Here is a 26,872-nt window from a genome sequence, read left to right on the forward strand (position 1 = left end):
TAGTTGTGGTGAACGGGCTTAGTTGCTCCATGGCATGTGGGATCTTCCCGGACCAGGGCTTGAACCCGTGTCCCTTGCATTGGCAGGTGGGTTCTTAACCACTGCACCACCAGGGAAGTCCCGAAGATGTTATTTTTCAAAAACAGCTTTATTGAGGTAAAATTGACACACATTAAACTCTACGTGTTTAAAGAATACAATTTAAGTTTTAACATATATGTGTATATGCCTGTGAAATCCTTGCCACAGTCAGGGTAATAAACATACCTATGATCTCTAAAAGTCTATCATTCCCTTTTGTAATCTCTGCCTTTGCATCTTCCTGTCCAACTCCCCTCCCCCACTTTTCCAGGCAAGCACTGATCTGCTTTTTGTCACTATAGATTAGTTTGCATTTTCTAGAATTTTGTATAAATGGAATCATACAGTATGTACTTCCTTTTGTCTGGCTTTTTTTGACTCAACCTAATTTTTTTTTTTTTTTTTTTTTTTTTTTGTGGTACGCGGGCCTCTCACTGCTGTGGCCTCTCCCGTTGCGCGGCACAGGCTCTGGACGCGCAGGCTCAGCGACCATGGCTCACGGGCCCAGCCGCTCCGCGGCATGTGGGATCTTCCCTGACTGGGGCACAAACCCGTGTCCCCTGCATTGGCAGGCAGACTCTCAACCACTGCACCACCAGGGCAGCCCAACCTAATTATTTTGAAATATATGCATGTTGCATGTATCAGTAGTCAGTTCTTTTTTTATTACTGAACAATATTCCATTGTATGGATATACCACAGTTTGTTCAGCTATTCACCTGCGATGGACTTTTGGGTGTCCTGTTTTTTCTTTTTTTAAAAAAAAACTTATACATAAAGCTGCTAAGAACATTTCTGTACTAGTCTTTGTATGAACATATGGTTTCACTTCCTTGGGTGAATACTTAGGAGAGGAATGACTGACTCATAAGTAGGTATATGTTTAATTTTTTAAGAAAATGCCAGACTTCTTCCAAAGTGGTTATACCATTGGTATGGACAGTCTTTTTAATTTTTGCCATTCTAAAATAGGTGTGTAGTGGAATCTCACTGTGGTTTTAATTTGCATTTCCCTAATGACCAGTAGTGTTGAATGTGCTTTCATGTGCTTATTTGCTATCTGTTTATTTTCTTTGTTGATGTGTCTGTTCAAAGCTTTTGCCCATTTTTAAAAATTTATTTATTTTTAACATCTTTATTGGAGTATAATTGCTTTATAATGGTGTGTTCGTTTCTGCTTTATAACAAATTGAATCAGCTATACATATACATATGTCTCCATACTTTGCTCATTTTTAAATTGGGATTTTTGTTTTCTTATTATGTTTGGAGAATTCTTTATATACCCTAGATACAATTCCTTTGTTAGATAGATGATTGGCAGCAATTTTCTCCTAATTCGTGGATTGTCTTTTCATTCTCTTAACAGTGCCTTTTATTTATTTATTTGTTTTGTTTTGTTTTTTTGTTTGTTTTTTTTTAACATCTTTATTGGAGTATAATTGCTTTACTATGGTGTGTTAGCTTCTGCTTTTTAACAGAGTAAGTCAGTTATACATATACATATGTTCCCATATCTCTTCCCTCTTGCGTCTCCCTCCCTCCCACCCTTCCTATCCCACCTCTCTAGGTAGTCACAAAGGACCGAGCTGATCTCCCTGTGCCATGCGGCCGCTTCCCACTAGCTAGCTATTTTATGTTTGTTAGTGTATATATGTCCATGCCAGTCTCACGTTGTCACAGCTTACCCTTCCCCCTCCCCATATCCTCAAGTCCATTCTCTAGTAGGTCTGTGCCTTTATTTCCGTCTTACCCCTAGGTTCTTCATGACCTTTTTTTTTTTTCCTTAGATTCCATATATATGTGTTAGCATACGGTATTTGTTTTTCTCTTTCTGACTTACTTCACTCTGTATGACATCCACCTAGACTCTAGGTCCATCCACCTCACTACAGATAACTCAGTTTCATTTCTTTTTATGGCTGAATAATATTCCATTGTATATATGTGCCACATCTTCTTTATCCATTCATCCAATGATGGACATGTAGGTTGCTTCCATCTCCTGGCTATAGTAAATAGAGCTGCAATGAACATTTTGGTACATGACTCTTTTTGAATTATGGTTTTCTCAGGATATATGCCCAGTAGTGGGATTGCTGGGTCGTATGGTAGTTCTATTTGTAGTTTTTTAAGGAACCTCCATACTGTTTTCCATAGTGGCTGTATCAATTTACATTCCCACCAACAGTGCAAGAGGGTTCCCTTTTCTCCACACCGTCTCCAGCATTTATTGTTTCTAGATTTTTTGATAATGGCCATTCGGACTGGTGTGAGATGATATCTCATTGTAGTTTTGATTTGCATTTCTCTAATGATTAATGATGTTGAGCATTCTTTCATGTGTTTGTTGGCATTCTGTATATCTTCTTTGGAGAAATGTCTATTTAGGTCTTCTGCCCATTTTTGGATTGGGTTGTTTGTTTTTTTGTTATTGAGCTGCATGAGCTGCTTGTAAATTTTGGAGATTAATCTTTTGTCAGTTGCTTCATTTGCAAATATTCTCTCCTATTCTGAAAGTTGTCTTATCGTGTTATTTATGGTTTTCTTTGCTGTGCAAAAGCTTTTAAGTTTCATTAGGTCCCATTTATTTTTGTTTTTATTTCCATTTCTCTAGGAGGTGGGTCAAAAAGGATCTTGCTGTGATTTATGTCAGAGTGTTCTGCCTGTGTTTTCCTCTACGAGTTTGATAGTTTCTGGCCTTACATTTAGATCTTTAATCCATTTTGAGCTTATTTTTGTGTATGGTGTTAGGGAGTGGTCTAATCTCATACTTTTACATGTACCTGTCCAGTTTTTCCAGCACCACTTATTGAAGAGGCTGTCTTTTCTCCACTGTATATTCTTGCCTCCTTTATCAAAAATAAGGTGCCCATATGTGCATGGGTTTATCTCTGGGCTTTCTATCCTGTTCCATTTATCTATATTTCTGTTTTTGTGCCAGTACCATACTGTCTTGATTACTGTAGCTTTGTAGTATAGTCTGAAGTCAGGGAGCCTGATTCCTCCAGCTTCACTTTGCATTCTCAAGATTGCTTTGGCTATTTGGGGTATTTTGTGTTTCCATACAGTTTGTGAAATTTTTTGTTCTAGTTCTGTGAAAAATGCCAGTGGTAGTTTGAGAGGGATTGCATTGAATCTGTAGATTGCTTTGGGTAGTAGAGTCGTTTTCACAATGTTGATTCTTCCAATGCAAGAACATGGTATATCTCTCCATCTGTTTCTACCATCTTTAATTTCTTTCAGCAATGTCTTTTAGTTTTCTGCATACAGGTCTTTTTTCTCCCTGGGTAGGTTTATTCCTAGGTATTTTGTTCTTTTTCTTGCAATGGTAAATGGGAGTGTTTTCTTAATTTCATTTTCATATTTTTAATCATTAGTGTATGGAATGCTAGAGATTTCTGTGCATTAATTTTGTATCCTGCTACTTTACCAAATTCATTGATTAGCTCTAGTAGTTTTCTGGTAGCATCTTTGGGATTCCCTATGTACAGTATCATGTCCTCTGCAAACAGTGACAGCTTTACTTCTTTTCTGATTTAGATTCCTTTTATTTCTTTTTCTTCTCTGATTGCTGTGGCTAAAATTTCCAAAACCATGTTGAATAAGAGTGGTGAGCGTGGGCAACCTTGTCTTGTTCCTGATCTTAGTGGAAATGGTTTCAGTTTTTCACCATTGAGGACGATGTTGGCTGTGGGGTTGTCATATATGACCTTTATTATGTTGAGGAAAGTTCCCCCTTGCCTACTTTCTGCAGGGTTTTTATCATAAATGGGTATTGAATTTTGTCGAAAGCTTTCTCTGCATCTATTGAGATGATCATATGGTTTTTCTCCTTCAATTTGTTGATGTGGTATATCACGTTGATTGATTTGTGTATATTGAAGAATCCTTGCATTCCTGGAATAAGCCCCACTTGATCATGGTGTATGATCCTTTTAATGTGCTGTTGGATTCTGTTTGCTAGTATTTTGTTGAGGATTTTTGCATCTGTGTTCATCAGTGATATTGCCCTGTAGTTTTCTTTCTTTGTGACATCTTTGTCTGGTTTTGGTATCAGGGTGATGCTGGCCTCATAGAATGAGTTTGGGAGTATTCCTCCCTCTGCTATATTTTGGAAGAGTTTGAGAAGGATAGGTGTTAGCTCTTCTCTAAATGTTTGATAGAATTCACCTGTGAAGTGAAGCCTTGGTTAATTTTAGAAAATTGAAATTGTATCAGGTATCTTTTCTGACCACAACGCTATGAGACTAGATATCAGTTACAGGAAAAGGTCTGTAAAAAATACAAACACATGGAGGCTAAACAATACACTACCTAATAACGAAGTTATCACTGAAGAAATCAAAGAGGGAATCAAAAGATACCTAGAAACAAATGACAATGGAGACACGACGACCCAAAACCTATGGGATGCAGGAAAAGCAGTTCTACGAGGGACGTTTATAGCAATACAATCCTACCTTAAGAAACAGGAAACATCTCAAATAAACAACCTAACCTTGCACCTAAAGCAATTAGAGAAAGAAGAATAAAAGCACCCCAAAAATTAGCAGAAGGAAAGAAATCATAAAGATCAGATCAGAAGTAAATGAAAAAGAAATGAAGGAAATGATAGCAAAGATCAATAAAACTAAAAGCTGGTTCTTTGAGAAGATAAACAAAATTGATAAACCATTAGCCAGACTCATCAAGAAAAAAAGGGAGAAGACTCAAATCAATAGAATTAGAAATGAAAAAGGAGAAGTAACCACTGACACTGCAGAAATACAAAAGATCATGAGAGATTACTACAAGGAACTCTATGCCAATAAAATGGACAACCTGGAAGAAATGGACAAATTCTTAGAAATGCACAACCTCCCAAGACTGAAGAAATAGAAAATATGAAGAGACCAATCACAAGCACTGAAATTGAGACTGTGATTAAAAATCTTCCAACACATAACAGTGCCTTTTAAAGAGCAGAAGTTTTAAATTCTGAAGTCCAATTTATCAACTTTTTAAAAAAACTGAGTCAGGTTTTTGGTGTCTTCTCAAAGAAATAGTTGTCTAATCAGAGATCACAAAGATTTTCTCCTATGCTTTTTCTGGAACCTTTATAGTTTTAGGTTTTGTGTTTAAGTCTGTGATCCATTAGTTATTTGTTGTGTATGGTGTGAAACAGATTGAAATTCCATTTTATTGCATATGGATACTCAGTTTTTTCTAGCACTAGTTTTTATTTTTTTAAATATCTTTATTTGAGTATAATTGCTTTACATTGTTGTGTTAGTTTCTGCTGTATAACAAAGTGAATCAGCTATACGTATACATACATCCCCACATCCCCTCCCTCTTGAGCCTCCCTCCCACCCTGGCACTAGTTGTTGAAAAGACTACTCTTTTTCCACTGGACTGCGTTTTTGTACCTTTGCCAAAAATCAGTCTTCTGTATATGTGTGGGTCTATTTCTGTACTCTCTCTCTTGTTGCATTGATCTGTTTGTCTCTTCATGTCAACACGGCAGTGTTTTGTTTATTGTAGCTTTATAGTAAGCCTCAAAATCAAGTAAGGTTAGTCTTCCAACTTTGTTTTTCTTTTTCAAAATTGTTTGGACTATTCTTGATCCTTTTCATTTCCATATGAATTTTTTTTTTTTGGCTGCACTGTGCGTCTTGTAGGATCTTTAGTTCCCTGACCAGGGATTGTGCCTGTGCCCTCAGCAGTGAAAGCACGGAGTCCTAACCATTGGACAACCAGGGAGTTCCCTCTATATGAAATTTAAAAATCAAGTATCAATTTTTACCAAAAAAAAAAAAAATCTTGCTAGGATTGTCACTGGGATTGTATTGAATCTATAGATCAATCTGGGGACAGTTGACATCTTTGAGTATTTCAACCTGTAAATGTGTTATGTCTTTCCACATATTTAGGTTTTCTTTCTTGAACCTCAGCAGTGTTTGCTAGTTTTCAGGATACATGCCTTTCACATCTTTTGTCGGATTTATCCTTAAGTATTTCATATTTTATGATGCTACTGTAAATGGTATTTTTAAAATTTCAATTTCCAGTTATTTATTACTAGTATATGAAAATAGGCTTTTGTATATTGGTATTATATTTTATAGCTAAATTAAACTCAGTTATTAGTTCTGGTAGCTTTTTGTAAGTTTCATAGGGTTTTTCTACACAGATGATCATGTGGTTTTTAAATGGTAATGAATAATTGTTTTTATTCTCCTGTTACATTATAGTTTAAAGTTTATGTTAATTCAATTTTTATTTTTACAAATAGTTTTATTATAGAAAATTTTAAGCATATACAAAATTGAATAGTTTAATGAACCCCCATATACCTGACACTCAGCCTCAACAGATAGCAATGCATGGGCAATCTTATTTTTCTTTTTTTCTTTTTTTAAATTTTTATTGGAGTATAGTTGATTTACAATGTTGCATTAGTTTCAGGTATACAGCCAAGTGAATCAGTTATACCTGTACATATGTCCACTCTTCTTTAGATTCTTTTCTATACAAGTCATTACAGAGTATTGGGTAGAGTTTGCATGGGCTGTCTTGTTTCCTCTGTTTTCGTATCCGTTTCCTCCTCCATCCCTCACTGGATTCTTTTGAGGCAAATCAATACATCATATTATTTCATCTGTAACTGTTTCATTTTATATCTCACCTCTTAAAAGTAGAGCCACCACAATAACATTACATCCTTCCATACAATAGTAATTCCTTAATATTATTAGTATCCAGTCAGTGTTTAATTTCTCCTGTTGTCCTATGAGTATTTTTTGTTTGTTTTTGTTTTGTGTGATGGAATTGAGGTATCTGTCCACTCTTAGATCTCTTTTAATCTGTAGTTTCCCCCATACCGTTTGTTTGGTTTTTTTTTGCTTTGCTTTTATTTTCTCTGTGGAAGAAACCATGTTCTTTATTGTGACAGGATAATCCTGATTATATTCTCTCCACTGTATTTTTCTATGAATTGAGTTGGATTGGAGTATCAATTAGATTCAGTTTGTTGCTAAAGCTAAGTTATAGAAGTACATAATATCTGGTTGAGTCTTTTTGTGATGTTGGCAGTCTTTGATAATTATTATTGGATCTGCTAATTCAAGAGGTTGTAAAATGGTGACATCATTCTATATTTCCTTCTTAATTTATTAGCTAAAATATATCAATGAAGAGAAACTTTCTGTCACTACTTGGGTACCTTGGTGCAGTTTGCATAGAAATGGCAGAATAATTGCTTCTTTCCTTTTTATTGACCAGACTGTAAAATAATGAGATGGTTCTTTAGTATTCGTCAGAGCTGATCAAGGAGGGTTTAAAAAAAGATCATTTTGATTTCACAGATTTAATTATATATGATATATTAAACCATTACTTTATTTATCCTTATTTATGCTCAAATGAACTCATTTTGGCCAGTGAGAGCCTATTCAAGTTGGCCTGTTTGTGCTTTAGATACAACTCTGTTGACAGCCTCCTTGCTATCTGGTATGAGAAGATGTTACAGGCTCCTCTCATACTTTTCATGCCCCATATCTGGAATCAGCCACTTCTCCAAGAAACCCTTTAGTGTAAAATGATATTTAAAGACAGCAAACTGTGCACCATGGGTCAATTCAGTTCTTTAAAGATTTTTATTTATTTATTATTTTTTGGCTGCACCTCACGGCCTGTGGGATCTTAGTTCCCCAACCAGGGATCGAACCCAGGCCCTCGGCAGTGAAGTCACAGAATCTTAACCACTGGACTGCCAGGGAATTCCCAGTTAAGTTTAATTGAATAGTTGTGCAAAGGAAAACAACCCAATCATAAAATTCTTCCAACCAAAATTTCATTGGTTTGAATTAACTGGGATTAGCAGCTGTGTTGATACAGCTTTATTTTCTAAAAACTTTAAGTACTTATAGATTCACAGGAGGTTGCAAAAATAGTACAGAGAGGTTCAATAATTTGTTCCTTTTTATTGTGGTATTCCGTAGTCTGTATATGGATGTACCACTTTGTTAACATTCATTTATTGAGGGACATTTTGGCTGTTTCCAGTTTTGATTATTATAAATAAAGCTGCTGTGAACATTTGTGTACAGGTTTGGTGTGGGCATAAGTTTTTATTTTTCTGGGATATATGCTCAGGAATGTGATTACTGGGTCATATGGTAAGTGGATGTTTAGTTTTTAAAGAAATTGCCAAATTATTTTCCAGAATGGTTGTCCCATTTTAAATTTCCAACAACTATATATGAGAAGTAGTCTTCATATCCTCACCAGCATTTGATATTGTCACTAAAATAATTTTTTTTAGCTATTCTAATAGGTGTGTCATATGTCACAGTAGATTTAATTAACATTTCTCTATTGATTATGTTGAACATCGTTTTGTGTGTGTGTGTGTGTGTGTGTGTGTGTGTGTGTGTGTCTATGTCTATGCCATCCGTGTATCATCTTCTGTGAAATGAAATGTCTCTTCATGTCCTTCACCTGTTTTCTAATTGGATTGTTTTCTTACTGTGGAATTTCAAGAGTTCTTTATGGATTCTGTAAACAAGTCCTTTGTGAGATAGGTGGTTTACAAATACCAATATTTTCTCCCAGTCTGTAGCATGTTTTTTCATCCTCTTAACAAGGTCTGTCAGAGCTTTATCTCTTTTATTTTAGAAAGAATTTTACTTATCAAAGTTGTAAAGATTGTACAGAGAATTTCCATATACTTTTCACCCAATTTTCCTTGATGTATACATCTATCATAACTCTAGTATAATTACTAAAACTAAGAAATTAACATTGGCATAATAGTCTTAACTAAAAACTGTAGACTTTATTTATTGGGTTGGCCAAAAAGTTCCTTTGGTTTTTAAGTAAAGATAAAAGACACATTTTTCGTTTTCACCACGAACTTTATTGAACAACATACTCACTGTTTTGTTCCGCTACCTTCTGCCATTTTTCAGGCAACTTCATGATTCCATCTTCCCAAAACTTTTTTTTGTCTTTTTGAGCAAAGAACTGTTCGAGGTGCCTTTTACAGTCTTCCAGGGAAGTGAAATTTTTTCATTAGAGAATTTTGTAAAGACCAAAATAAATGGAAATCTGAAGGTGCAATGTCTGGTGAATACAGTGGATGAATCAGAACTTCCCCCCAAGCTGTAACACCTTTTGCCTGGTCATGAAAGAAGCATGCGGTCTTGCGTTATCCTGATGGAAGATTTTGTGTTTTCTGTTGACTAATTCTGGATGCTTTTCGTTGAGTGCTGCTTTCAGTTGGTCTAACTGGGAGCAGTACTTGTTGGAATTAATCGTTTGGTTTTCCGGAAGGAGCTCATAATAGAGAACCCCCTTCCAATCCCACCATATACACAGCATCACCTTCTTTGGATGAAGACCGGCCTTTGGTGTGATTGGTGGTGTTTTACTTCTCTTGCCCCATGATCTCTTCCATTCCACGTTATTGTACAGTGTCCAGTTTTCATCACCCATCACAATTTGTTTTAAAAACGGAACGTTTTTGTTATGTTTAAGTAGAGATTTGCATGCAGAAATACAGTCAAGAAGGTTTTTTTCTGCTTAACTTATGTGGAACCCAAACATCAAAGTGATTAACATAACCAAGCTGGTGCAAATGATTTTCAGCATTTGATTTGGATATTTTGAGTATGTCGGCTATTTCCTGTGTGGTATAACGTTGATTGGCAGCTGTCGCAATTCAGTCTAACAAAATTGTTTCACATGAAGTTAAAGGGATAGGTGCTACTAGAGCAATCTTGTGGGGAAACAGAACTAACTTTTTGGCCAACCCAATTTTTTTTCTTTTATGTAATTACTTAAATTTCATTGCTTTTTCCACATTGCTTTTAGTTGTTAAGTCTCCTTAGTCTTCTTCAACCTGTGACAGGTCCTTCAATCTTTCCTTGCCTTTTATGCTTGACATTTTTGAAGAGTACAAATTAGGCATTTTATAGACTGTCCCTCAGTTGAATTTGTCTGATGTTTGCTCAGGATTGCATTGAGATTATTCATTTTTGACACAAAACCACAGTGCATTATATCAGGGGATACATGATGATGTGTATATGTCTTTTACAGGTGATGTTAACCTTGATCACTTGATTAAAGTTTTTATGCTGTTTTTTCTCTTTGTAAATAAATTTGGAGGTGGGTGCTTTGAGACTATACAAATATATTGTTTCTCCTTAAACTTTTGTCCCCAATTTTATTTATTTATTTATTTTTAATAAATTTTATTTATTTATTTGTTTGTTTGTTTCTGGCTGCGTTGGGTCTTTGTTGGCTGTGTGCGGGCTTTCTCTAGTTGCGGCAAGCAGGGGCTACTCTTCACTGCGGTGCACAGACTTCTCATTGCGGTGGCTTCTCTTGTTTCAGAGCTCGGGCTCTAGGCCCGTGGGCTTCAGTAGTTGTGGCATGTGCACCTCAGTACTTGTTGCATGCAGGCTCAGTAGTTGTGGCGCACGGGCTTAGTTGCTCCGTGGCATGTCCAGGGATCTTTCTGGACTGGGGATTGAACCCTTGTCCCCTGCATTGGCAGGCAGATTCTTAAATACTGCGCTACCAGGGAAGTCCCTGTCCCCTAATTTTAGCACTTAGTAGTGAATCTTGCCCGTAAGCAGTTATTACCATAGCGTTTATTGGTGATTTTCTATTTCCTTCATTCCTTCTACACTCATTATTTAAAATTATCCAGTAAGGGAGAGTTGTCCCTTCTTCCTTTTTTATTAATTTATTCAATTATTGATTTATATCAATTTGGGTATTTATTTTGTTCTTTGGTTTGTAATCTAATACTATTATTTATTTTGTTGCTCAAATTGTTCCATATTTGGCTTTGGAAGCTCTTTCAGGTTGGCTCCTGTGTCTTTTTTTTTTTTTTTTGCGGTACGTGGGCCTCTCACTGTTGTGGCCTCTCCCATTGCGGAGCACAGCCTTCAGACATGCAGGCTTGGCGGCCGTGGCTCACTGGCCCAGCTGCTCTGCGGCATGTGGGATCTTCCCGGACCGGGGCACGAACCCGTGTCCCCTGCATCGGCAGGCGGACTCTCAACCACTGCGCCACCAGAGAAGCCCTCCTGTGTCTTTTGACGTGCCTGACATGCCCTCTTCTTTTTTTTTTTTCCCCTCTCCAGGTTCATTTTGTATTTTCTCTGCCTCAGTCCTGGAATTACCCACTTTTCCGGGGAGCTTTGGCTCTCTTTAGTCTCCATATTTAGTTCTCTTTAGTCTCTGGCAATTAGAAACTTAGATCTGGATGCAAGGTGTGTGCGTTGCTACTGGAATGTTGCTATTTCTAGTCCCTCTTAGGAGACAGAACTAGGATGTGTGTGAATGAATACTGATCAGTGTATTTATACACAACTGTATTTCTGAATTTGTCTATCTGTGTATATTAAAAAGAAAAAGCAAAACATGAGTTCATATTGATACTTCTTTTTTAATATATTGAGATTATATTATGGCTTTTCTTCCTTAGTTTGTTATTATGTTGAAGTATATTAATTAGTTTTTGAATGTTGAACCAGATTTGAATTCCTAGGATAGGCACCATTTTGTCATATATATTATTCTTTTTATATATTGCTGGATTTGATTTGTTAATATTTTATGAAGGATTTCTGCATCTATCAATGTTGGTCTGTAGGTTTGTTTTTGTTTTTGTAATGTCTTTGGTTTTGATGTTAATAGTAATGCTGGGTTTGTAAAAAGATTGGGAAGTGTTCCCTCTGTAGGATTTGATATTTCTTCCTTGAATATTTGGTAGAATTTGGCTTATAATTTGCTTTGTTAGAAGATTTTAACTACATATTCAGCTTCTTTAGTAGGTATGTAAATATTCATGCTATCTATTTCTTCTTGAGTAAATTTTTTTTTCCAAATTTATTTATTTTTGGCTGTGTTGGGTCTTCGTTGCTGCGCGCAGGTTTTCTCTAGTTGTGGCGAGTGGGGGCTACTCTTCGTTGCGGTGCACGGGCTTCTCATTGCGGTGACTTCCCTTGTTGCAGAGCACAGGCTCTAGGCGCATTGGCTTCAGTAGTTGTGGCACATGGGCTCAGTAGTTGTGGCTCGCGGGCTCTAGAGCACAGGCTCAGTAGTTGTGGCATGGGCTTAGTTGCTCCGCAGCATATGGGATCTTCCCGGAGCAGGGATTGAACCCTTGTCCCCTGCATTGGCAGGCAGATTCCTACCACTGTGCCACCAGGGAAGCACCTTCCTGAGTAAATTTGATGGGTTCTCTCTTTTAAGGAATTAGTCCGTTTTATCTAAGTTGTTGAATTTATGGGCATAGAGATGTTCATAGTAATCATTTTTTTTTTATCCTTTTCATATCTGTGAGGTCTGTAGTGGTGGCCCTTCTTTCATTTCTGATTTTGGTAATATGTATCTTTTCTTTCTCCCTTTCTTTTTGATCAGACTGACTAGAGATTTATCAGTTTTATTTATTTAAAAAAAAACCTAGGGGCTTCCCTGTTGGCACAGTGGTTAAAAATCCGCCTGCCAATGCAGGGGACACGGGTTCAAGCCCTGGTCTGGGAAGGTCCCACATGCCGCAGAGCAACTAAGCCCTTGCGCCACAACTACTGAGCCTGTGCTCTAGAGCCCGCCAGCCACAACTATTGAGCCCACATGCCACAACTGCTGAAGCCCGTGTGCCTAGAGCCCATGCTCAACAACAAGAGAAGCCACTGCAATGAGAAGCTCGCGCACCGCAAGGCAGAGTAGCCCCAGCTCGCCGCAACTAGAGAAAGCCCGTGCACAGCAACGAAGACCCAACACAGCCAAGAATAAATAAATAAATTAAACAAAACAAAACCAGGAATTCCCTGGCGGTCCCGTGGTTGGGACTCTGAACTTCCACTGTCCAGGGCCTGGGTTTGATCCCTGGTCAGGGAACTTAAGATTCTGCAAGCTGTGCAGCGCAGCCAAAACAATAAAAAATTAAAAAACCCAAACAACTCTTGATTTTATTGAGTTGGTTTTCCATTTCATTGATTTCTGTGTCATCTTCATTACTTCCTAATTTTCTGCTTGCTTTAGATTGGATTTGGTTTTCTTTTTCTAAGGTCAAAGCTCAGATTATGGATTCAACACCTTTCTTTTTTTCTTAATATAAACATTTAATGGTATAAATTTCCCTCTAAAGTTAAAACTGCATCCCACAGTTTAAGGCTTTTGTTCCTTTTGGGGGACAAAAGAGAAGGATACTGATGCAGTTCATGTCCCTCAACAAAAATTCCTGTTTCCCTTCCGCAGTTCACCATTAGGAAGACTTTCTTAGGACTCTTGCCGTCTTTTCTGTGTGTGCTTGGTGGGATTCATGAAGATAAAAACGTCCAAAAAGTGTGAATTACCCTTATATTTGCACCACACCTGCCCCCCTGGGAAGGGTGATTCACCGTCTTTCACCAGTACACTCTCAGTCTCCACCAACTTACCAACCATGCTAGCTGAACTCTTCTTACTGATATCCTGATATGCCTTCTTCCTGCATGTCAGTGTTCATGTCTTATCTCTCCGGGTGAAAACCTGTGTCTTCTTAGTTTTGGGGCCAGTTGATTACCCTCCATCTTCTGCATTCTGATGGGTTCAAAAAAATTGAGAATTTTTCATTTGACTTTTTTGTTTTTGGAAGGTTGGAAGTGACACTCTTTCTAGCTTTCTACATCCCCAAGCCTATAGCTTTATTTCAAAGTTCTTTTGCATTTTAGGTGATTAATAGTGTTTGTCCCTCAAGACAAAGTTAATTACCTCTTGCTCTTATGTTAGTACTTAGTACATACTTACATTACTGTATTTATCACACTATACTGTAATTATTTGTAATACATTATTTGTATATTTGTCTTTACTATTAGTACACTCTTTAGGGAAGCAAGATCTGTATCCTCTTTATACCTGGTGCTTCTTGATAAATGAAAGACATATGCTTATTGAATAGAATTATACTAAGATTTTCATTTTCATTTTCATAGCACAGTCCTGGTATATTGTAAGATGCTGAGTAAATATATGTTGATTAATTCATGAATAAAAGGGCTTATTTAAATGATATTTATAAATTGAGTTAATTTATGTTTGCCCACATTTCCAGATAGCTTTAAAAAATTGGTTCATTTTAAAAGTCTGATTTAATCATTCCTGCAATTAAAAATCTTGCTGTGATTCAGATAGAAGATTGAGTTGCATGAATTAATCATTAGTTGTTCAACAGATATTAATGGGATTGAATTATTTTGTGCTCCTGGTAACTTTTTGGGCATTATTATTTATCTGAGAACTGCAGAGCAGTGGATAATAAATTACTACATTTTTTGGATTTGTCTTTAAAATTCAAATTGGGCTAGTTGTCATTGAAAGAGTAAAATAATATTATCTTGGTAGTGTTTAGAACTAGATTAGCTTAAGAATAATTTTAGTCCTTATGTCGATTTTAAACAAACAAATAAGACTTTTTTTCAATCTAATTGCATCTTTTCCAGATCAGATTTTCGCCAGTAGCTAAAAAGTTATTTGTGGTAACTGCAGTGAGTGTTGTATCTGTAATTTTTCTGGCCCGTCACTTTAAAAGAAGACGTGGAAAGAAGAAAGGAAAAATATTACCATGGGAACCAGAGCATCTCATACTTGAATACACTAAAAGAGCAGCATCAGACAAAGGTATGTAGAAATAGCTGAATTAAGTCTGCAAAGGAAATTTTATGTGTAAATCATTACTGGAGTGCAGTGATTTCAGTGTTTTAATTTCCAGAATTTACTTGCTTAATATTTAACTCACAAGTAATACAGATTAATTTTAGAAAGGTTAGAAAATACAGACAAGCAAACAGAAAAAATTAAAATCACTTGAAATTCTGCTACCCAGAAATAAATACTGCTAATACTTTGGTATATATCTATCCATTTATATTTGCACTTAAATGTCATATTGAGACATAAAATTTTATATTATATACAAGTAAATAATTTATGCATTTTAAGTAAAATTCATACCTTTTGTAACCTGCCTTTAAAATATTTAACATTATATAAGAATGTCTTTAAATGTCAATAAATATATCTCTGTGCTATCATTTTTAATATGTATTTAGTGTACAAATGTACTCTAATTATTTAATCAGTTCCCTGTTGTTCTCTTTACGTTGTTTTTCTTGCTTTGCATATACTTGTCTGGTTTATTTCCTAAGTTTATAAAGTTCTAGAAGTAGAATTGCTGGCCTTTAAAGCATCTGTAGTTTTTGTTAGAGGTCTGATACATATTATCAAATTGTATCAATAGAAATAATTTCTTCAGCATGCTGGATTTATTTTTGAATTTTAAATTATTTTAAATTTATTATTTGATTTATCATATGATTTTGTGATTTGTTGGCCCAACAAATAATTAATGAACGACTATTTTGTGCCAAGTGTAGTGAACATTACAATAATGATGCCTCTCACTTACTGATGTTTTCTTAGACCTCGGGTGCAGTGCTACATTTTATATATTCACTGTGTTAATTTAACCTTTATAACAATCCTATGAATTAGGACTATAATCCTATTTGTTGTTCCCATTTTATACCTAAAGAAAATTGAGATATGGAAAAGTTGAGTGACTTGCTCAAGTTCATATAACTAATAAGTGCAAGGATTTGAATTGAGGAGTGTCTTAACTGCTGCATTAAGATAAACTAAGGCACAGTGTCTGCCCTAGATTAATGGGTAGATGGTTAGGGGAGACAGACGTATAAAAAGACTGATTACAATATAATGTGATAAGGATAAAGTTTAGAGGTAATTCAGGAAAGAAGTGCTTATATTTTGTTTAATTTATAATCTGAAGGTTCATAGTTGCCAGTATTTTTATGCTGATTACAGTAGACCATTCAAATACCACCTTGAGTAATTGATGATGTTTTAATTTTCATTTCAGAAGCAGATTTTAGCAGTATTAAAAATATTACATAGAGATGTAGATTTTAATAATGGTATACATTTAATAATTTACACAATTGAGGGAAATGTGTTTTAAAATGAGCCCTCTGAATGAATATATAAACTTTGAAATTTTACCTGAAATTTATCATTGGAGTTATTGATACTTTTAATATTAATATGTTTGTTTGGTAGGTTCAAGTTGTTCCAGTAGCAGACAGAATTTGACACTATCTTTAAGTTCTGCCAAAGACAAAGGATCTCAGTCTTATAATTATGCTAATGGAGGACTCTTCAGTAAATACTCAGGTTCTGCACAGAGTTTGGCCTCTGTAAGTAATGAAAAAATTTTTATTAGTTTTTTCTTTTAACTATTTATATATCTATTGTTATCTATTGGTTTAAATGTCATACAGTTATAGATAGCTCTTAGTATGGAAAGAAGCTTAAGAAATCTGGTTGATCCTGTTTTCTTCAGGCAAGTAAAATTATCCTTTTGCTAAATATTCAGCCAGCTTGGTTCCAGGTTTTTTTGAGTTAAGTGATGTGGTCCCATGGAGTCCTCTGAGGATGATGTTGGTATGGAAGTATTGCTTCAAAGCTAGATACTCTGCAGAAAGCTAGAAGATGCAGCAAACATGGTACTAGGTCACAAAAATCACTTGATGAACCTGCCAAGTGTGGAGTTCTTCACCTCTTTCTTGACAGCATTAATATAGTATTGATTGACAGGTGAAAAATGAAGTTAATATTTGTTTAAATCTACTGTAGTTTTAAAAGTTAAGTAGGATCCACACTTCCTACTAAGTAAAGAAGAGGCAAAAAGCAAACAGTGAAAATGTGCTCCTGATCCTCTCAATTCCCCTCCTTAGAGACGGACACTGACAATTTCTTATGTGTATACTTCCAGGGAGAATATGCCTCCTACCATCATGTATATTCATAAAAAAGTTTAAAAAATAAAAAAATACTTTATAGAATACCATAATCTGTTCCATACCTTGCTTCTGTATTTTGTTGGAATATACAGCTGCCCCATTCTTAAATGCCTAAAAATATAGCAAATTTTTAAAGGCTATTCTGTGGTAGGAACATCTAGATCAAAGGCATGCAGACTCTCAATTCGTTTGTGAAACTGAGCTGGATAATGAAGTATATGCCCATTCTATAATCTGGGGTACCTCTGTGTTGAATTTTCTCAACTGAAAGTTGAAGCTGTTCTTGACTAGAGAAAAGGAGTTTTATGGTAATAGTATAAGTAAGAAGTCTTTAGAATCACTTTACTATATGTGCCTTAGCTGTCCTAGTCATTCCACTGCCAGGGCTGTGAACCCAGATTTCTGCCTCTTAATGAGTGCCTCAGTAAGGGTCATGACAACAGGAGTGGAAGAGGAGGGAACAGGGTCCACAAAACTTGGTAACTGGATATGAGGGGTGTGGGAAGAGAAGTTGTTTGAGGAATTATGGAGATAAAAGTACTGTGAGTGAACTTGGGAGGAGGAAGAGTTTTTGTTGTGGGAAGATGCAGAGCTCTTTTTTGATATAGTCATTTTGAGATGCCAGCAGAAGAGCCAAGTGGAGTCACCAAATAGGCAGGTGGAAGTGTGGGCTTAGATTTCTTAAAGGAGGACAGAATTGAAGTTCAAGATTTGGGAGTCATTTGCATAGAGGTGACTGAAATGATTGGCTCAGCGGACCTTGCTAGGGAAGGGAAGATGACAGAGGCTTTTCGATTTTCATTATTACATAGTAGAGAATCAGCATTGTAAAAGGAAAATAAGCTAGCTACCTCAAATCAAAGTAGGTGTGGATAAAATTTATAAGTAAATACTTAATGACAGTAAACTATAAAAATAACTGCTTGATTTTTGATGGAAATATCTGATTTATGTTCGAATATTGTTCTAGTTGTATATATTTGAGCAAACAAGGGTTCAGAATACTTAGGGCCTTATGACTCTTAAGTTTGACTGAATATAATCAGATTTATTTCTTCAGGTAGAAATTCCATGGGTTGTTATACCAGGATTAGGATTTACATAAATAATTTATAAATATAAAAAAAGATCGCAAAATACTATTACAAAAGAGATTTTGAAGTAACTTCTGTCCATTTTAATTTTAGGTCCAGAGTGTCAATTCTTGTCATAGCTGTGCTTGTGGCAATTCTAATTCCTGGGACAAAGCAGATGAAGATGATATTAAACTTGTTAATATTCCTGTGACCACTCCTGAGAACCTATACTTGATGGGTAGGAATAACATAATGAAGTTTTAAGATACTGTACTCACATTTAATGTGAAACAGAAGAATGATGAATTGTTCTAAGGGAGGCAACTATAATTCTAAAATGTTCTCATCTGTTGACTCTGGTCTATATAACATAACACGTTGTGTTAGCTTCCTGAGGCTACTGTTAAAATTACCTCAAACTTGGTGGTTTAAAACAATAGAAATATATTCTTTCAGAGTTCTGGAGGCCTGAAGTCTGAAATCATTATCACTGGGCTGAAATCAAGGTGGCATTTGGGCCATGCTCCCCTTGGAGGCCTGGAAGAGAATTCATTCCGTGCCTCTTCCAGCTTCTGGTGGCTTCAGGCTTGTGGCCACATGACTCTAATCTCTGCCTTCCTCTTCACTGTGTGTATCAAATCTCCCACTGCCTCTCTTTTGTAAGGATGGTTGTGATTGGATCTAGAGCCCACCAGATAATTTAGGATAATCTCCCCATGTTAAGATTCTTAATTTAATCACATCTGCAAAGACACTTTTTTCTTATATGGTAACATTTACAAGTTCCAGAGACTAGGGCCTGATATCTTTGGGTGGTTATTATTCAATCTATTACACTTACCTAACCTAATCTGTTGACTTTTATCTAATGAATCTATCAAAATCCACTTTATGTAGTCTTTTATCTAGATATCATTTGTATTCTTCCTATATCTAGAAAGGATTTTAGATAGAAAGAGGCATGTGTTTACAGCTTAAACATGAGCATGTCTAGAACGTCTCACTGGAGCCCAGGAAGAGAAGCAGAGACCTTAACACCAAATCAGATTCAAGTGCATTTTCAAATCCATTCCCCTGTTCTTCTGTACTCTATTTCAGGCTATATTCCTTTTAAGGGAAATGCATACTAACTAAAAAACAAAACCAAAAAAATCTTGATGTGGCCTTGGCCAGTGAGTAGTAAGGGGATGGTGAGTTGGCAGAAGGACTGTGTGCCTGCGTGCATTCCCACACTCTAGAATAGTTAAAGACTATATCATCTGTAAAGTAATTATACTCCAATAAAGATGTTAAAAAAGCAAAAAGACTATATCATCCGCCGTGATGTCACAGTAGGTAATACTGCACGGGGGGAGAGATATAGGAGTAGTTCTTCTGCCACCTTTTCCAGGTCTTCTGAGAATTAAGCTCACTATGTTTCTAGATTAACTATGCCTAGTAAACCTACACTCAACACTTCTGTAGGAATATTGAGAGTTAGAATTGAAGAGAGATAGAGTAAAACTAGGGAAGCTGCAGGGAGTCTCAGTGTGATAGAATTAGGATCGGTAGGAGATATTGTTTCAATTCCCACCTATTGTTTCAGTTCCCTTCACAGTGTTGATGACATAAAAAATATATTGGTAACATGTTTGAATTCCTGTTACAAAACTGCTGATGTGTGACAGTTTGGGCCACGTTCTGCAGTCAAGTGAGACACAGTACTTCCTGAGAGGTAACTTTTATCTTTGGACAACTCTGCTGTTAGATAATTCTTCCTTATATTTAGCCAAAATAATCAGAAGGATAGAGAGTGGATGGAGTGAGAGGAGGATGAAGGAATTAGAATTGTATAGCTTGGAAAAAGGAAGTCTTTTAAGTGAGTAAATTTTTTAGAAGGAAGATCCAGACAATGATTCTTTGCTACAGAAAATTAAACAATTTAAGGCCTACATTTCATTTAAAGAACATCTTATTTGTTTAGAGTTGTAGGTTCTCCAGATAACTGAAGAAATGATTTTCGAGGACAGGTATTCTCTAGCTACCATATCTTAAAAACATCTTCAGAATGACTTGGTCAGATTCTTAAGCAGCTTTTAAAGATCTTTTACTTTTATATGTCTAGAAAAATTGAGGTTTTGAAATATTTTGGTTTTGTTTGAAGTGCATAATTATTATTATTATTATTTTTTGTTTTTGCGGTACACGGGCCTCTCACTGTTGTGGCCTGAAGTGCATAATTATTTGGTAAGCCTTTTTTTTTTTTAATTTGGAGAAAAAGAGGCACATATTCACGTATTTTCCTACAAAAGCTTTCTATAAGGAGGGATATGAAATTCCTACTCAGATTGTAACCCTTTATTGGTTTTTCTTGTATATTTTTAACTCTGGCCCAGCACTTTATCCATCCAAATCAGCAAGTTGGTGTCAAGGTGGTCTAAGATACCTTTTGGTGGAAAAAGGATAGAAAAGACTTTATTCTGGACCTCTGTGCTGTTACCTTTCTTCTTAGCTTTACTCTCTCCTTCTGAGAACCTCTTGTAAACCTGATAGTTTCTTATCAACTAGTTTCTTCTATTTGCCCATCAGTTTTCTATTTCATTTAGGGGGATATTTTGAAAGATAGTTATGTGACTGTAAAAATTAGCCATTATTGTTAGGACTTTTGATGAATTCATGATATTTTTTTAGAAAATTTCCAAGCACCGTATACCTTTGAGTTACATATTTTAAAAAGGGAAAACATATTAGTCATTTCTCTCTTATTGTTGGTTGACTACATCTGGAGACCTGGAATGTATTGGGATATTAAGATTCTGCTAAGAAATAATGTGAGCATAAATTTTATTCTTTAGTGCCAAAATTACAGTCACACTGTGCCATTGGTGCTGTGTGAAAAACACTTTAGACTGAAAATGATTTTGGTATTGATTTCACTTATTTAAAATTGTTCTGTTCTTGGGACTTCCCTGGTGGCGCAGTGGTTAAGAATCTGCCTGCCAATACAGGGGTCGTGGGTTCAATCCCTGGTCTGGGAAGATCCCACATGCTGCGGAGCAACTAAGCCCATGTACCACAACTACTGAGCCTGCGCTCGAGAGCCCACAAGCCACAACTACTGAAGCCAGCATGCCTAAAGCCCGAGCTCTGCAGCAAGAGGAAGCACTGTAATGAGAAGCCTGTGCACCGCAGCAAAGAGTAGTCCCCGCTTGATGCAACTAGAGAAAGCCTGCGTGCAGCAGCAAAGACCCAATGCAACCAAATAAACTTAAAAACTTTTAAAAATTAATAAAATTGCTCTGTTCTTGGGAGATCGCAGGCAGTCCAGTGGTTAGGACTCAGCACTTTCACTGCGGGGGCCTGGGTTCAGTCCCTGGTTGGGGAACTAGAATCCTGCAAGCCATGTGGCACGGCCAGAAAAAAAATAAAATAAAATTGTTCTGTTCTCAATTTTTAGGTATGGAATTGTTTGAAGAGGCATTGCGTCGATGGGAACAAGCTCTAACCTTTCGAAATAGACAGGCTGAAGACGAAGCCTGTAGTTCCATTAAATTGGGTGCGGGAGATGCCATTGCAGAAGAAAGTATAGATGTAAGGATGATTTATTTGGGAGTGGTCTTCATAATATTGGAACAGTTGAACTATTTTTAATGTTGATTCAGTGTATTTGATTTCTGTGGCATTTAATAGAACTTTTTTTTTTCTTCCTTGAGATTGTGTGGGGATATTTCTTACTGGGCTTTTCCTGTTCGGTTAGTTGTTAAACCCCAAATTTGCAATTTATCATTGTTTCCTGATTTTTCAAGAAAATAAAGAATTAAGCAAATATGATTTTTAAAAGTCTGTTTTGTGCTTTGGGTTTAATTAAGTGCCATTATATACATAAAAATCACACAGAGGGGCTTCCCTGGTGGCGCAGTGGTTGAGAGTCCGCCTGCCGATGCAGGGGACGCGGGTTCGTGCCCCGGTCCGGGAAGATCCCACATGCCGCGGAGTGGCTGGCCCGTGAGCCATGGCTGCTGAGCCTGCGCGTCCGGAGCCTGTGCTCCGCAAACAGTGAGAGGCCCGCATAGCCCCAAAAAAAAAAAAAAAAAAAAAAAAAAAAATCACACAGAGTTAGAGCTAGACTCATCTAGGTTAGTGATTCTCAAATTTGAGCATGCATCAGAAGCCTCTGAAAGGCTTGCTGAAAAATAGATTTGGGGGTCCCACCTTTAGGGTTTCTAATTCATTTCTAATTTGCAATTCTAACAAGTTCCCAGGTAATACTGATGCTGCTGGTTCAGGGACCTTACTTTGAGAACCTTACTTTGAGATCTAGTCCAACTCCTTAATTTTACAGATTATGAAATGGAGATGATTTTATCTGAGGCACAGCTAGAACCCTGGCCTCCTGACTTCTATCACAGTATTCTCACCACCCAACAGTATTTTTTTTATATCCCTCACTTTTCTGCCTTTCATTTAAAAGTGGAAAGTGTTTAGAATTTTAACATTAAAATCTAATATTTGCTGTGTGTACTTTTTCTCTCCTTATAGGATATTATTAGTACTGAATTTATCCATAAACTTGAAGCTCTGCTGCAAAGAGCATATCGTCTCCAAGAGGAGTTTGAAGCTACCCTAGGGGCATCTGATCCTAATTCCCTTGCTAATGATATGGGTAAGGTGGTTATTTTATATGGTTTTTATGAAATGTGTGATTTTATTCTTTTCTATTCTTGGAATCATTGGCTTAAGTATATTAATATGGTTACATACTTTTTAGAAAATAGCCAAGAGAAAAAGAGTACTATCATATTTATTGGTTTTTTCTTTCAGTTTAACTTTTCAAGTGAACTTATTGACATAAATTCAAGTACTTACTATAGATAGGATTGTAACGTTATTTTAAAATTACATTCTAAGTGAAAGAATCCCAGTTAAAGTGTTAGAGGGAGGAAAAAAATAATAATATAAAAATGGGACAGAGACACACTACCTCAGAAACAGGCATGTAGCTCATGACTTACATTTAAAGTATTTTAAGTCACTCTATTTCTTGATGCAATTTCAGTTGCAGGCTACATTTTGATGTAAGTAGTCAACACATATGTCAATATATACCATTACCTTTGTTTCCTACTTTAAAGAAAAAAGAACTTTGAAAAGACTTCTTAAGTGAAGTCTTCCAAGGAAAGAATGATTAAATTTGCTTCCGGGAGTTCCCTGGTGGCTTAGTGGTTAGGATCCTGGGCTTTCACTGTGATGGCCTGGGCTGGTTGGTGAACTGAGATCCTGGAAGCTGCCCAGCGCGGCCAAAAAAGAGCTTCCTTGACTTCAGTACATCATCCAAAGAATGAAATAAAATAAAATTACATTATATATTTTTTTTGTTAAAAGTAATTTAAAGTTTTTTATTTGAGGAGGATTTTTGTTTTCTAATAAAGAAAAATTGTTAAGGCTTGTTAAGTTTTTCCACATTTATTTCTGAACATGAAGTACTGAAAGTGGCTGCATTTTGAGATGTTTACATATTTATATATTTTGAATTTAGGTAAAAGATTTCACTTGTATTAGAATTATGAATATCTGTCTGTATGTTACAGTGAGGGTTATGTGAAACCTCTGCATTAATTTTGGTCTTTGCTTTTTCATCCTGTTACTGTCACCAAAAATTATTCATTAGACTTGAATGAATAGTTTTTTAAAAGTTTCTCTGCTTTTGGCATAGGTATAATATTTTGACATGGAGATTCAGGCCAGAAGAAAAGTAGACAGTATTCATGTCAACAAATAGAATTTGTCAAAGGTTTCTATTTACATATTTTTTTACACAATTTCTTTTATAACTTATTAGAATGGCATTTATGATAGTAAGTAGGAAAAAGAACAGAGAGAAGCATTTTTGTAAATGAATTTTTACTGGAGTATAGTTGCTTTACAATGTTAGTTTCTACTGTACAGCAAAAATGAATCGGCTATACATATATCCCCTCTGTTTTGGATTTCCTTTCCCTTTAGGTCACCCCAGTGCATTAAGTAGAGTTCCCTGTGCTATACAGTATGTTCTCATTACTTATCTATTTTATACATAGTATCAATAGTGTGTATGTGTCAATCCCAATCTCCTAATTCCTCCCCGCCACCGAAGCATTTTTAAAAGAAGTCAAATGTAAAAATGGGAATGGAACAACTAGAAGAGATAGCAAAGTGGTTAAGTAGCAAGGAAAGCCACAGAGAAAAAGAAGTAGGAAAAAATTATAAATATAAGGAAGGAAGAGGAAGAGGGCCTGAGACTTTTATTCTTTTATTCTAGGAATAGAGGCTTTGCCCTCACTGTTGTAATCTTCTGCTTGCAGTTTCTGTCTAGCCTCATGATAAGGATCATGTAGATGTGTAGTTCTTGTACTTGTTAGTCTTCTAATATGCATCTCAGATTTCGTTCTGTTTGGCATGCCCAAAGTTTCTTTTTTCTACTGTCCATAGAAGTTGGTGGAATCCATCTCTGATTTCTTCAGTTTATTAGGTAATAAAGGTTTTTTGGGTATTGCCCAGAGGGTCTGCTTTGGGTTTACATTGCATCTGGACAAGAAGACCCCTGGGAAAATGGCTTAATTTCTGGGGCCTTCAAGTTGTTTCTGAGGAAATTGTTGTTAATTTGGAACTCTAAATGGGTAGGATTTCTAGAGCGGGACTCATAATCAATCTATCCATTTGGTTAGCTTAGGTTTGTAATAAATTCCTGACCCCACCCATGTCTTAACCTGAGCTGTCAGTGGCTACTAGGCTGGCTGGCTTTTCCCTGCAGCCTAGCAGTACCTTGGCTTGTTATTGCCCTGGAGATTCCAGTTAACATGAAGCTGTTATATTTTGTTCCTTCTTGGGAATTATTTGGATGTTCTTCTATATCGCAAGTTTCCATTTTGGAACTTCTGGATTCAAAGAGCTGAATCTATGGCCAGGACTCTAGAAGGGAAGTAGTTCTGTTATATCTGTGATTTGATATTAATCAAAATTGCTTAGAAGTCAGTTAACTCTCCTCATTCTCTAAATCCAAATTCATTTTACACATTTAATGTATATTAATGAGAGGCAACTTACAATTAGTAGTCATAAATAAAGAGAGGTTAACAAATGCCTTCAGAGGCTCAGGGGTGAATTTAAATCACCCCTTATTGATCTGACTTAAGTGAATATTGTTTTGAAATTTGCTTTGTCTTATTTGATAAAATCAAATTTTTTTTCTCCTAAGGACTTGATAGGTTTTCAAGGTTGGAAGATTTTTTAGAAGTCATCTAATTTATCGCCTTTCCCCCTGGACTTAATATTTGACAGCTACCATTGTTTGCATGTCACCATGTTCCAGGGCCTTTGCTAAGTAAGGCCCATAGTTTCTTCTCTGAGTCAGGCACAATTCTAAGTAAAAATTATGTCACTTAATCCTTACAACTTTTATGAGGTAAGTATAGTTATCCTCATTTTTCAGACAGGGAGAGAGGTACAGAGGTATTAAATCACTTCCCCAGAGTTACATAGCTATTAAGTGACAGAACTTAGATTTGGGCCCAGGCGGCTGGCTTTGGAGTCCATAAACCACCATGCTGTATTGCCTCACCACTTAGAAGACAGACATGTTCTTTGAATGGGAGGATTGGCTGTGAACTCTTTGTGGCAAAGTTCCCTGTAAGAAATGTCTTGGAGCAGGTAGTCTGGAATCCCCACAGCTGCTGAAGTAAGGAACCTTATTTCTGGTGGTGGTATCATTTATTTAGTGTGGATCTTCCTTTCCTTTAAATTTTTTCTTCCTCCACATCTATCTGGGGATCTGCAATGAACTCATGCATCTTTCCTCCTCTCTCAGGCCCTCTATGCAGTCTAGACAGACTTCGCGCATTTTATTTTTTAAAAATATTTATTTATTTGGCTGCGTCGGGTCTTAGTTGCAGCATGTGGGATCTTCGTTGCAGCATGTGGGATCTTTTGTTGCGGCGCATGGCCTTCAGAGCGCGGGATCCGTATCTGCAGCACATGGGCTCTCTAGTTGTGGTGTGCGGGCTCTAGAGTGCACAGGCTTAGTTGCCCCATGGCATGTGTGATCTTAGTTCCCCAACCAGGGATCAAACCTGCGTCCCCTGCATTGGAAGGCAGATTCTTAACCACTGGACCACCAGGGAAGTCTCTCACGCGTTTTATAGAAGGGAGTTATCAAGGTTTAATCCAGGAACTGAAGACGTGAACTGCTGTATTTACCTGAGGGAATAGGGGGAGAGGGCCCAACTGTGCCAGCTGAATTTAGTGTAGCACTTTAATGAGTTATTCTAGTGGATTACCTTTTGGCCTATATCTGCATAATAGCTAAAAATACAAACTCAAGATTCAGACTAACTGGGTTCAAATTCTGTCTTCACCATTTATTAGCTGTATGATTATGTAACTTGTCTAAGCCTCAGCTTCTTCATCTGAAAAATGGGCATGTAGTACCTATTTAACAAAGTAATTATGAGAATTAAATTATATTAACAAATAAAAAGTCTAGGGAACAGGGTAACAGTATTTATGAGGTTGGAGTTTGGAACTCTCTGAGGAAGACAATCATTTTTACCTCTAGGATATTAGGCTGTGATTTGATAGGACCTACCTGGTCCTACCTTGGCCAATTTCAAGGTATTCTTTAAAATTTCTGGTCTGGGGCTTCCCTGGTGGCGCAGTGGTTGGGAGTCTGCCTGCCGATGCAGGGGACGCGGGTTCGTGTCCCGGTCCGAGAAGATCCCATGTGCCGCGGAGCGGCTGGGCCCGTGAGCCATGGCCGCTGAGACTGCGCGTCCGGAGCCTGTGCTCCGCAACAGGAGAGGCCACAACAGTGAGAGGCCCGCGTACCACAAAAAAAA

At 36.7% G+C, this 26,872-nt stretch overlaps 1 protein-coding gene across 5 annotated transcripts in view; it reads left to right on the forward strand.

The window, feature by feature from the left end:
- MIGA1 (mitoguardin 1) overlaps window positions 1–26,872 on the forward strand; it is a 91,666-nt gene that overhangs the window by 11,928 nt on the left and 52,866 nt on the right. For all 5 annotated transcript variants that reach the window (XM_032651971.1, XM_032651952.1, XM_032651962.1 and 2 more), the window contains exons 3-7: window positions 14,572–14,749; window positions 16,205–16,341; window positions 18,135–18,261; window positions 21,460–21,593; window positions 22,542–22,665. In XM_032651971.1, the coding sequence (XP_032507862.1) occupies window positions 14,572–14,749; window positions 16,205–16,341; window positions 18,135–18,261; window positions 21,460–21,593; window positions 22,542–22,665 (700 nt within the window). The remainder of the gene's footprint in view (window positions 1–14,571; window positions 14,750–16,204; window positions 16,342–18,134; window positions 18,262–21,459; window positions 21,594–22,541; window positions 22,666–26,872) is intronic.

Source organism: Phocoena sinus, chromosome 1 (assembly GCF_008692025.1).
Source record: "Phocoena sinus isolate mPhoSin1 chromosome 1, mPhoSin1.pri, whole genome shotgun sequence".
Lineage (NCBI taxonomy): Eukaryota > Metazoa > Chordata > Mammalia > Artiodactyla > Phocoenidae > Phocoena > Phocoena sinus.